At 39.5% G+C, this 12,119-nt stretch overlaps 1 protein-coding gene across 2 annotated transcripts in view; it reads right to left on the bottom strand.

Annotated features, from left to right (window-relative positions):
* DSC2 (desmocollin 2) overlaps nt 1-292 on the bottom strand; it is a 37,053-nt gene extending 36,761 nt beyond the window's left edge. For both annotated transcript variants that reach the window (XM_008073393.1, XM_008073394.1), the window contains exon 1: nt 87-292. In XM_008073393.1, coding sequence (XP_008071584.1) covers nt 87-155 — 69 coding nt within the window. In that variant the 5' untranslated portion in view covers nt 156-292. The remainder of the gene's footprint in view (nt 1-86) is intronic.
* Nucleotides 293-12,119: the final 11,827 nt, after the last annotated feature.

Below are 12,119 nucleotides of genomic sequence, written 5' to 3'. Positions count from 1 at the left end.
CCACCCGCCCCGGCTTCCCAGGTTGTTGCTCCCCTCCCCGGCGATCAGTCCCCCTCGCGGGAGCCGGTGACCCCGGGGACACTCACCGTGAGGGTCAGCAGGAGCAGCCGACAGAGGGCTCCGCTCCGGGAGCCGGTGGGTCCGGCTGCCGCCATGGAGAGGACGAGGGCCAGGTCGCCCGCCGAGGCACCCGGAGGCCGAGACGCGAGGGCGCGGCGGGGAAGGGCCGCGGCCGGGCGCAGGAGGTGGAGCGCGCGGAGAGGCGCTTTTCTTCTTCGTCCCTCTGAAGCGCCTACCTCTCACCGAAGGGGCTTTTCCTCTGCTCGAGGGTGGGGCACCGGGCGCGTCCGAAAGACACTGATCGGCCCCTCCTGGCAGTTTTCTTAAGTCCTCACTTCTCTAAGAACGCGGCCGGTGGGAACTTCCTCTCGCGCCACCCTGCCCTAGGGTGCTTCTTGCCCCTGGACGCCACCTATATGTCCCTTCTCCCCCGCCCGCCCCGGTGTCCGCCTGGCAAGATTAACAGCCGGCCCTGCCCAGCAGAAGCCCTGACTGTACAGAGACTCACTCCTGAGTGCGCTTTCGGCCCCAGCTCCGCCCAGTCCTCTGTGGTCCCTGCCTTCGGGTCAATCACAGACCGTCGAGGACCACTGCGGCTGAGCTGTAGAGGCTGCCTTTTGTGTCAACGCAGCTTAAGGCCCACCTGGTAGAGGGTGGACGCCAGGAAAACTATTCTATGCACTTTTCAGACTTTGAATGTCTGGAGTGAATTTCCTACAGACAGACAAACGCAGTTCAGAAAGGTGTCTGTGACACACCGTTCTTGTGCTTTTAGAAATGTTATGGTCAGAACGACAATGGTACAAGAAAATAAACATAAAGCGTGGAATAATAGACACTGAAGACTATCAACAAGATGAATAAGTGGGAGGAAGTGAGGGCTGACAAATTACCTATTGGGTACAATGTTCACCATTCGAGTCCACTAAAAGCCCAGACTTCACGACACAACATACGAATGTGAGAAAACCCCTAAATCTATTTAAAATGATTTTTAAAGAAAATTTTAAAAATGAAAATGACTATAATTTAGAGACAAGAATAAGCACATATATACAAAAACATACACAAAGTTAAGGAATCAGGCTGGGTGCAGTGGTCCATGCCTATAACCCCAGCACTTTTGGAGGCAAGGGCTGGAGATCACTTGAGTCCAGCAGTCTGAGACCAGCTTGAGCAATATAGTGAGACCCCCCCCCACCTCGACAAAAGTATAAGAATATTTTTTTTAAGTTGAATCAATGCTGATGGGAAAATAACAAAGCCAAGGGTGAGTTACTATTGAAAAGCAGGGATTGAGGTCCTAGACGTTTACTAAATGTGGGTTACTGATTTTCTCCAATAACCTCCCTGATCACAAATAAAACCAACCACAGGCCTTCCTATAACTTTTTTTTTTTTTTTTTTTTTTTTTTTTACTACATGGGACTCCTGAATATCTTCTATTGGAGAATTCTTTCTTTACAACCATCAAAACCAGGGTCCGTGATGGGAAATGAATAAGAATGGAATCATTTGCATTTTATTTGAAGTGCACTTAAACTGGTTGAATTCTTGCTTCACTTAATCTGGAAGATTAAAATATAAAAGCCGAGTGCTTTCAGCTTTTCAGAAAGTAATGACAAGGCATTCTTGACTCATCCTTCTGCACCTCTTTTCAATTACTGACTTAAACCTGGTAAGTCTGACCACAAAGGAGAAACTTGGTCCGCTCCCTTTTGTTTGGTCTAAGTCTTCTCAGAGATGTTCAGATAATCATGTTTGAAAAGCCAACCGTGACACTCACACCATTTCAATTCTTGAAAATATTTTCTACTGCAATATAATTATACAGCCAAATTATTGCATTATTGAGCATATACTTATAAAGTTCAAAATTAATGTCAAACAGCACATGCCTTGCATTCTCTGTGTTAGCCTCATGCTCTATTTTATTAGTGAATGCTGCATAGTGAGCTGTTCTGTTGTCTTGTCATCCATAAAGTCATCATTGACTCTTTGCTGGTAAAATAAACCTGGGTCATCAGCATGAGACTGCAGCTTACATTCTTCCTTCCATTTCCATATTTGTTAGCACTCATGTTATTCCAGCAATGATTTCATAACAACACCTATTAATGATGACCTCATAGTCTCTAGCATGACGCTTTTCAGAGGACGGAGAAGCTAGATAGTTTCAGGTTCTAGAAATCTACTCAGACTGTCATCATTGCCTTTGACAATAGGACATTTCCAAATTCTTTCCAACTCCTTAACCTCTAATGCCTTAAGGGTGGCTCATGTTGTTCCTCATTCCAGAAAAGGGTGGAAGAGCAATTTGACAAGGATTCATTTTAGATATTTATTTTCATCTTTCACACCAGGTACCTGGTTGAGGCTGTCAAAATGATGATTTTTTTGTTTGTTTCATCATGAAAATTTTGTAACAAAAGAATGAGATATAAACTATTTACTCTAAATAAATGACCCAACTTATTTAATGTGTTTTGGTTGGTCTATATTATCACTGAAATTGATTCCTATAAAATACAGGTTTGAAACAAAGGCCAAATATGTAAAGAGACAATGAAATGTGGATAGACGTGATTTTTTTTTTTTTTTTTTTTGTAAAATGTCTTTTGCCTTTGAATAGGATTCTGCTGACACGAACTAGTTTTCCACTGTCTTATGTAAAAAGTGCACTAGACCAAAAGTGAGAACCCAACTTCCTTCTATGTTGCTCAAGTAACGTCTCAGTTCTCAGTCCTCCTATTCATTAAGTAAGATGACAATAATAAGATAATACTGGATGCTGTCTCTGGGACTTCCCATAACCAAAATTAAACTATTTAGACTGCTTATGACAGATTTTTGAGAAGCATGGCTGCAAATAAGTCTTCATTTCAAAGATAAAGTAGAAAGACAGAACTGGAGTAGTCCTTAAAAAAATGAACCATCTGCAATCCAAGGCCCACGGGACAAGTCTACCCAGCTTACCATCACAGTTTTCTAATTTCAGAGGTCAGAAACTAAAGATACTAAGAGCAACAAAGAAGAAAGTCCTGCTTACTGATAAGCACCTAGACAACTCTCCCTGAGCTTCGTGATTCCTGCCAGTCAGCCCCACATCTAGAACCAGAGGAGTGACCCACGTGGACAGATGTGATCTTTAGGGTGAATTCATCTCAACATGTCTATGACATAGAATGGATCTCAAAAGCAAGGGAAATACAGACCTAAGGAGGTGTAGGGACAGGATTAAAGGGCCTGGTCTAGTTACTTTATAAATTGGAATAGAAAGGGAACATCTGCTAATTACAATAAAATTAGCACACTTATTTACTGTTGATACAAGGATTAAGTGATATGATGCATGGAAGGCACTCAGAACAAAGCCTGGCATATGCTAAGTGTTCCCTAGGTGTACATTATTATAAGTGTCTATCTGCTTTCAGTGTACTCTGTGACACTCTCACCTCATCCTTTTGACAGCTCCCTGTTTCCTGTCCTTCCACTACCTTTCCTGGGTAGCTCTCTGTTCTGATCTAGTGCTAATTGATGCACCACTCCCAAATCCTTCAACTGCCTTCCCCTAAACACTAAACCCAGATCTTATGAACACTAAAGAGTTAACTATGGAACATTACGACGAAAGGCTGCAGTGTGTCAACTGTGTACATTCTGAAAATTTTGACCAGTTGTTTTTTTTTTTTGAGTTGGAGTCTCACTCTGTCCCCCAGACTGGAGTACAGTGGCATGCTCCCAGTCACTGCAGCCTCGACCTGCTGGGGTCCTGTGATCCTTCCTCCTCAGCCTTTCAGGTAGCTGGAACTACAGGCGTGCGCTACCACGCCTGACTAATTTTTGATTTATTGTAGAGATGAGGTCTTGCCAAATTGCCTAGGCGGGTCTCGAACCTGTGGGCTCAGGCAATCCACTCGCCTCGGCCTACCAAAGTGCTGGGATTACAGACTGAGCCACTGAGCCCAGCCTGGACCAGTTTTTTAAAAGGACTCCTTCACAATATGAGAAAAAAATGTTTTTAAATTTTGCATTTTCAAATAAACAATCACTTTTAAATGCTGTACATACTTCTCTGAAGATTGCCTTTCAAAATTGGCCTTAATAAAAGGTGGTGTATAATCAAATTCAATTGCCCCTACATTTTTAGTTTTTTTTCTTTGGGTCAGCGTCTCACTGTGTAGTTCAGGCTGGAGTGCAGTGGCGCGTTCATAGCCACCACTGCCTCCACCTGCTGGGCTCAGAAGATCCTTCTGCCTCAAACTTCCAAGTAGCTGGAACCACAGGCACCTACCATCACGCCCAGCTAATTTTTTTTAAAATTTATTGTAGAGATAAGGTCTCACCATGTCGTCCAGGCTGGTCTCAAACCCCTGGGCTCAGGCAATCCTCTCACCTCTGCCTCCCAAAATGCTGGGATTACAGGTGTGGAATATGTTAAAAAAAAACAAAACAAAACTAAGGAACAATAAGTTATAAATTAATTCTTATTAAAGTACTTTTTAGCAAATCCTTAACAACAACAAAAACGCCCATGAATGAATTCTGAAGCAACTGGTGAACTTGACTGGAGACAGTTCACAATGCCTAGTCTGCCTCTAACAGGTACTGTTGACATGAGCCCCATGTGAGTGCTATGAAAGAGCATATCCTTAAACTGCAAAACTCTCTTTCATTTGCTTTATTAACTAATTCAACAAGTATTCACTGAGCACCTACTACATCTCAGGCATTTTTCTGTATACTGGGAGTATAGTGGTGAATAAGAGAGAAAGGATGCTTGTTCAAGGGAAGCACCCAAGGAATTATAAAATAACCTGTTAGGACAAGAAATACTCATCGCCACAAGTTTGCATAATGTTGCTTTCTTTGAAAAAGAAAAGATCAGCTGGGCTTGGTGGTTCAGCCTATAATCCCAGCACTTTGGTAGGCCAAGGCAAGTGGATTTCCTGAGCCTACGGGTTCGAGACCAGCCTGGGCAACTTGGTGAGACCATGTTTCTACAATAAATAAAAAATTAGCCAAGCATGGTAGCACGTGACTATAATTCCAGCTACTTGGAAGGCTGAAGCAGAAGGATCTCTGGAGCCCAGCAGGTTGAGGCTGCGGTGGCTGGGAATGTGCCACAGCACTCCAGTCTGGGCAACAGAGTGACTCCAACTCAAAAAAAACAAAAAAAGAAAAGAAAAAGACAAGATCAATCAATCACATTAAGTACAATAAAATATAAACAGTGTTCCTTAAAGACAAAAAATTACCAAGGTTAACATTATTTGTTAATATCATTTTATGAATTATGAAATGTTAGTCTCTTCTTAAATGAACCTAGAGACAGAACCTCACTATTTTATTTCTCTTGACTTGTTTGTTTCAACATCTCCTGGCTTTCTTCTTCCCTTGCTGGCTGTATCTATGCATTCTCATTGACTAGTTTCTTCTGCTCTATCTCACTTCCAAGTATTGTTGTAGACAAATACAACCACATTTTATCATATTCTTGCACTCTCGAGGCTCCTTCTGCTATAAATACTTTGTACATAATCTTATCTCTGCCTCGAAATTTCCTCCCTCTAGCCTGGCTAATTTCCATCCAGTCTACAAATCTCAACTTTTATTTTCTTCCCTACTAGGTCAAACCTTCCACATTAAACCACTGCTTCTCACTTTGAGAATCTGGCATAGTTACAACGTCCAATTTGTTTGAGTAATTCTTTGATAAATGTTTGTTTCTCACCAATGACTACATTTTCATGACTGTAGTGACCTGTCTATAGTTCACCTTTGTATCCCCAGCAGTATCATGATTTCTGATTTATAGTAGATACTTGACTATCAAATGAGTGAGTAAATGAGTAAATAAATTAATGACTACTAAGTATTTTTGGCAAATAATTCTTTGCTTTCATTTTTCTTTTTTCAATGTTCATTGACATATTAAAGTGACGCCCTAAATCATATTTGGGAGGGCAGGAGTTTCCAATCTAATTTCAAATGTGAGATGGACCTACCAAAAATTTCTAGTATGGTTTGGCATAAGACAATAAAATGCACATACAGATTTTAACTTAGAACTTAAGAGAGACCAGTATATACCTGAAAACTTAATATTTGATAAAAGTGGCACCATGAAGAAAAGAAGAAGTCATTTAGTGGTGGCATTAGGAAAACAGATTCACTAGTAGAGAACAATAAAATTGGTCTCCTACTTAAAACCACACACAATGTGGATTAACCTGTACTGTGGTGGCAAAGACATAAAGGTAACGGAAAATAATTTAGGAGAATACCTATGTTATCCAGGAGTAGGAAAAGATGTTTGAAATAAACCCCAAAAGTATATACCAGATAGCAGCAGTCTTCAACCATTTTGGCAACAGGGACTGGTTTAATGGAAGACAATTTTCCACAGATGGGTGAGGAGGAACCATCAGGCACTAGATTCTCATTAGGAATGCAGCTTAGATCCCTCACATGCCCGGTTCATGCTCCTATGAGAATCTAATGCCACCACTGATCTGACAGGAGTCAAAGCTCTACCAGCTCTGCAGCTACTCACCCTCTGCTGGGCAGCCTGGTTTCTAACAGGCCACAGACCCATACCAGTCTGAGACTGGGGGTTGGGGACTCTTGTCATATAGGAATGAAAAAGGTACATTTGATTACATTAACATGCAGACATTCTATTCAAATAGAAAGCATAAAATTAATAAACAGATGATTGACAGAAGACATTTGCTATAACTAAAACAGACAAGGGAATAATATTTAGGCTGACAAGAACCTGAGCAGAATCTCAATAAAGTAAAAAAGGACAAAGAGGAATCGGAAGCCTACAAAGTGTACTTTAAGAAATCAGTGAAAGGCACATTAAAATCATAAAATATTCTTCTATGCCTGTTTGGCAAAAATTAGTAAACTGGATACTAGCAGATGTGAATAGAAATATGGATGCTTGAGAACAGTGGTGCATTGCTGGCAGAATTATATATTTTTTTTTTTAGTAAGAGTCTCACTTTTTTGCCCAGACTGGAGTGCAGCAGCATGCTCACAGCCACCGCAGCCTCAGCCTGCTAGGTTAAGGTGATCCTTCTGCCTCAGTCTTCCAAGTAGCTGGAACCACAAGTGCACACTACCATGCCTGACTAATTTTTTTGATTTATTGTGGAGATGAGTTCTCACCAAGTTGCCCAGGCTGGTCTCAAGCCCCTGGACTCAAGCAATCCTCTTGCCTCTGCCTCCTCTTGCCTATGCCTGGGATTACAGGCGTAAACCACCACACCTAGCTTAGAATTATAAGTTTGATCAAATGTTCAGTAAAGCAGCCTAGCAGTGATTGTTTAAGGTAATGCATGAATACCGATAACTCAGCAATTCCTCTCTTGGTTATGTAACCCAATGAAGTTCTCATGGAAGTCAATAAAAGGTTGCTTGTAGAGAGAGCTGGAACTGGGTTACCATCCTAGGAGAGTGGACAAATATGGTGGCATATCTACTCCATAGATCACTATGCCTAGTTAGAACCCACAGGCTACCTACATGCGGCAACATGAATGAATCTTAAAAACATAGAGCCCAGTGAAATAACTAAAAATAGAATGTTTCTACATTCAACATAAATTTAAATAAACAAAACAGCTGCACTGAAAAGCAGCGTTTTTATAAAAGTTATACATAAAGCACACATTCTAAACACACAACTAATTTTTTGTGGAGGTAGAAAGGAATAAGTATGGGAAACAAAAGTGAAGGGTTAACAAAAAGAAAAAAATTAATATATCATAATATGTTTAAATCTCATTTATTTTAGTAAGTGGAGAAGGAAGAAATTTAATAATATGTTGTTTTCCTATTAGTTATATGTCTGTTTATAAAGCAGTAACAAACACTTGTTTCTATTTTGTAATCAAGAAACTATAATACAATGAAATTTTTTATAAACCAGATGAGTTGAGAAATTGAAATTGCTCAAAAACAAGAAGGACTATAAAACCTGATGGTCACATACAAGCAGATAATAACCAGAGTAAATATGCATAGCTATTATTCAGTTTGTTATGTACAATCACCAAATAACAGGAGAGTTTGACTGTGTATTTCAAGATGATAAATGAACCAACTATTCTCAGGAGGAGTGTTAACTACACAGATTTAATCCCTCATAATATTTTAACAGGAGATGAATATTCAGACAGTCAATAATTGTAGTAAAACTAATGAGAAAGCAAGCATTAGGTGATGTTAATTAACCTAATCAATAGATTATAATGATGAGCTAATGAGTTTTGTTACACATCTTTATGAGCTATGCAATGAACAACATTTTGACAAAGACATCTGCAGCAAATGATAAATACTATAGGACAAGATTGAACATAAAACATTTTATTTACTGAGCAACTGTGTTTTAATTATAGAAGGAAACATACTGATGATCAGTGCCTGAAATGCAAATCACCTTGCAGAACACAATTTAATTCTGTGTTCCTAACAAAAAGCATTTTATCAATGACCTGGATTCTATAAACACTGCAAGTCAGAAATGCTATACTTCTTCTTTAGACATCCCAAGAGCATCACAATCCCCAAAGAAATCAAAATAACCTGGCTGAAACCTTACTAGGAATATGATCAAATAAACATATTGGTAATCCTAGATAAGTTAAAAAAAAAGAAAAAGAAAAAAAAGAATGCAGAACTGATGGAGAAAATCATTATGTTACGTAGATATTTTGGAAAAGCACAATAATGTCTTTTGAAATCATTTTATTGATGTCTTTCTCTCGTATTTAAAATATTGAAATATTCCAAATAACCAATAGTTCAATGGTATGTATAGTGTTTAAATAATCTCAGTCAACTTTATAATCAATTTTCAAATGCTCAAGAAAAATTGTTCTTTAAAGTTTTATTTATTTATTTATGAATTAAGAAAGGTAGCTTTATTAACAGGAGGATTCGTTGTGAAGGACACCATGTGCAGGTGAGCAGAGAGAGTATCTGCCATCAACTGCCGCTTTAAAGTTTTAGAAACAAGATGTAATAACTTGAGTATTGAAGTACACATAATGTGACATTAAAAAGGAAAGTATAAGAAGGATGAAGGTGTCCATAGCATGGAGCTTTAGGAGAATTTGACAGGGAAAGTAAGAGATGGGAAAGAGAGTTTCAGGAAGCAACTGTTATGCCTAGCGAAGATATGGGTAAAGATTTGAACTTATTTCAAGTATATTTTTGTGTATGACTTTTTAAAAGAGCTCTTTGTAGGAATTTTCTGTTTTTTAGTTTTCTTAAAGAATTCTTTAGGGAGACTTGACTATAGGATGGCTTGGTTTTCTAAGTTATAGGTAATACTTTTAAAATTGATTTTCTTGGTCCTCCTTAATGTCACTTAGAGGAATCTGCTTCTAATACCTAAGATGGAGAAAAAATTAATAACACTAGTCCCAGTCTTATTTCTAGGAGATACCAGGCATTCATCTAACCAAGCTTTCCTAAATAGAGTGGGCAACCTTCTCTTTCCCTGACTGCCTGACAGTTTGGCTTTTGAAGTAAATGCAATATGCACAGTATGTGTGGCTCCAAGACTCTTTCGATCTCCTCTACAATGATTTGTGTAGAGATCACACTTCTCAGAGCATAACATTCAATTACCAAGTCCACTTTTTAATGTGAAGTTCACAGTTATCAAAGAGTGGTAGTAGAATAAATGCTATTAGGATTGAGTAAGGAGGAATAAGAATTTTCCTCTCTCAAAAGAACATCCGATCAATATTTTCCTCAGTGGTTTATATAAAGAAACAATTTTCTTTTCTATAAAATTGAGGTATCAATGAACTACTTCAAAAAATTTATTGAAATTTAAGTATATATGATATGTATAATTTATATTTATTTACATATATTTATAATAGTGCCTAGAATACAACATCAATAAGGGTACCTGATCTCAAACCAGGCAAAGTGAGAAACAAAGGGAGGCCCAAACTTTACCTGTATGATGTTCACTTGTATACATAATCCTAAATTGTACCCCACATCTTTAAAACAATTTATTTTAAATAATGCCTAGAACATAATAAGCATTCAATATCAATTATCATATATACACAGTAGTATGTACAGAACCTAGAATTTTTTCTAACAAGTTTTAGGCAGTCATATTTCCAAGCTTAATGTAATATTTCTACTGTCCTTCATCAGCAAGTTTCAATTGGGAATTGCACAAGTTTGAGAAAAACAACCACTTTGCTTACTCTGTATCTCCAAGAGGAGTAAAGGAGAACACCCAACATTTCCATGCCCCGACACGACCTTTCTCCTGTAACCCAACCCTCACTGTGTCTCACCATTATCCACTTGGAGGTTATATGGCTAATCTCCTTGTGGTATTCATCCTGCTTATCTCAGCCCCCAAAAGAAGTCCTTGTTCCCTGGGATAGCCATCTTTCCCTGAAATATATTTCCCATAAGGCCCATTTGTTGAGGCCACCTCAAATCTCAAATCCTTTCTATTGTTCTTTTTTTTTTTTTTTTTTTTTTTTTTTGAGTCAGAGTCTTACTCTATCACCCAGGCTGGGGTGCAGTGGCACGCTCACGGCCACTACAGCCTCAACCTGCTGGGCTCAGGCAATTCTTCTGCCTCAGCCTTTCAAGTAGCTGGAACTACAGGCATGTGCCACCACACCCGGCCAATTTTTCTTGATTTGTTGTAGAGATGAGATCTCACCAAGTTGCCCAGGCTGGTCTCAAACCCAGGGCCTCAGGCAATTCTCTCATCTTGGCCTCCCAAAGTGCTGGGATTATAGGTATGAGTCACCACACCAGGCCTAAACTCAGCAGAACCTGTTATGTCCTCAACCTCTGTTTTTTTTTTGTCTTGTTTTGTTTTTTTCCTCTCAGTTATTGCTCTAATGGACATGATGAACCTTTTCATGTGGGAGACTTTTTCCTACCAAGTCTGTAAGACTGCTGGGTCTGGAAGTTGAGCAGATAGGTTGTTTGCTTCTTTTTTCTAAATTTCCAATAATTCTGTCTTTCACTATCCTAAACACCACCGCTTCTGGCATTGAATCTCAAGTTAGCAGACTATAACTCCTACTCTATTCTTTCTTGAGTTATCTACAGATCTCCCCAAAGCACATTATGTTTATTCCGGGGTAAAGCCCCTGACTCCCTGATATACTCTCTAAAACTCCACTCTGCTCATAAACTTTCAATGACTTTAATATGTACACTTTGCTAAGTGGAATAATGGCTTCCCCATTTCCTAATCCTCAGATCCTATGAATATGTAACACTACATGACAAAGGCAGCAGATGGAATCAAGGTTGCTTATCAGTCGATCTTAAAAAAGGGAGATTATTCTGAATTATCTGGGTGGCCTAATATGATAATAACAAGCATTCTTAAATGCAGAAGAGGGGTGCAGAAGAATCAGACAGAAAAGATGTGAGGGAAGAAGCAATGTCAGAGTGACATGACATAAGAAAGACTTGACTCACTTCGCTGGCTTTGAAGATGGAGAGAAGGGCCATGAACCCAGGAAAGTAAGCAGTTTCTAGAAGGTGATAAAAGAAAGAAAATAATATTCTTTCCTAGAGCCTCCAGAAAGGAACACAGCCCTGCAAACACCTTGATTCCAGCCCAATGGGATCCTTATTAGACTTCTGACCTATTGAATTACAAGATAGTAAATTTGTGTTGTTTTAATCTCACTATGTCACAATCTGTTACAACAGCAATAGAAAATTAATACATAGGCCGGGCTCAGTGGCTCAGCCTGTAATCCCAACATTTTGGGAGGTCGAGGTGAGTGGATTGCCTGAGCCCGTGGGTTTGAGACCCGCCTGGGCAACTTGGCGAGAACTCATCTCTACAATAAATCAAAAAATTAGCTGGGCGTGGTAGCACACACCTGCAGTTCTGGCTACCTGGAAGGCTGAGGTGGAAGGATCGCCGGAGACCAGCAGGTCAAGGCTGCGGTGCCCAGGAGCGTGCCACTTGCACTCCAGTCTGGGCAACAGAGTGAGACTCCAACTCAAAAAAAAAAAAAAAAAAA

The sequence above is a fragment of the Carlito syrichta genome, unplaced genomic scaffold (assembly GCF_000164805.1).
Source record: "Carlito syrichta isolate Samal-C Ts95f unplaced genomic scaffold, Tarsius_syrichta-2.0.1 Scaffold315831, whole genome shotgun sequence".
NCBI classification, from domain to species: domain Eukaryota; kingdom Metazoa; phylum Chordata; class Mammalia; order Primates; family Tarsiidae; genus Carlito; species Carlito syrichta.
The sequence above is the reverse complement of the archived record's forward strand: the minus strand, read 5'-3'. Positions and strand labels throughout refer to the sequence as shown.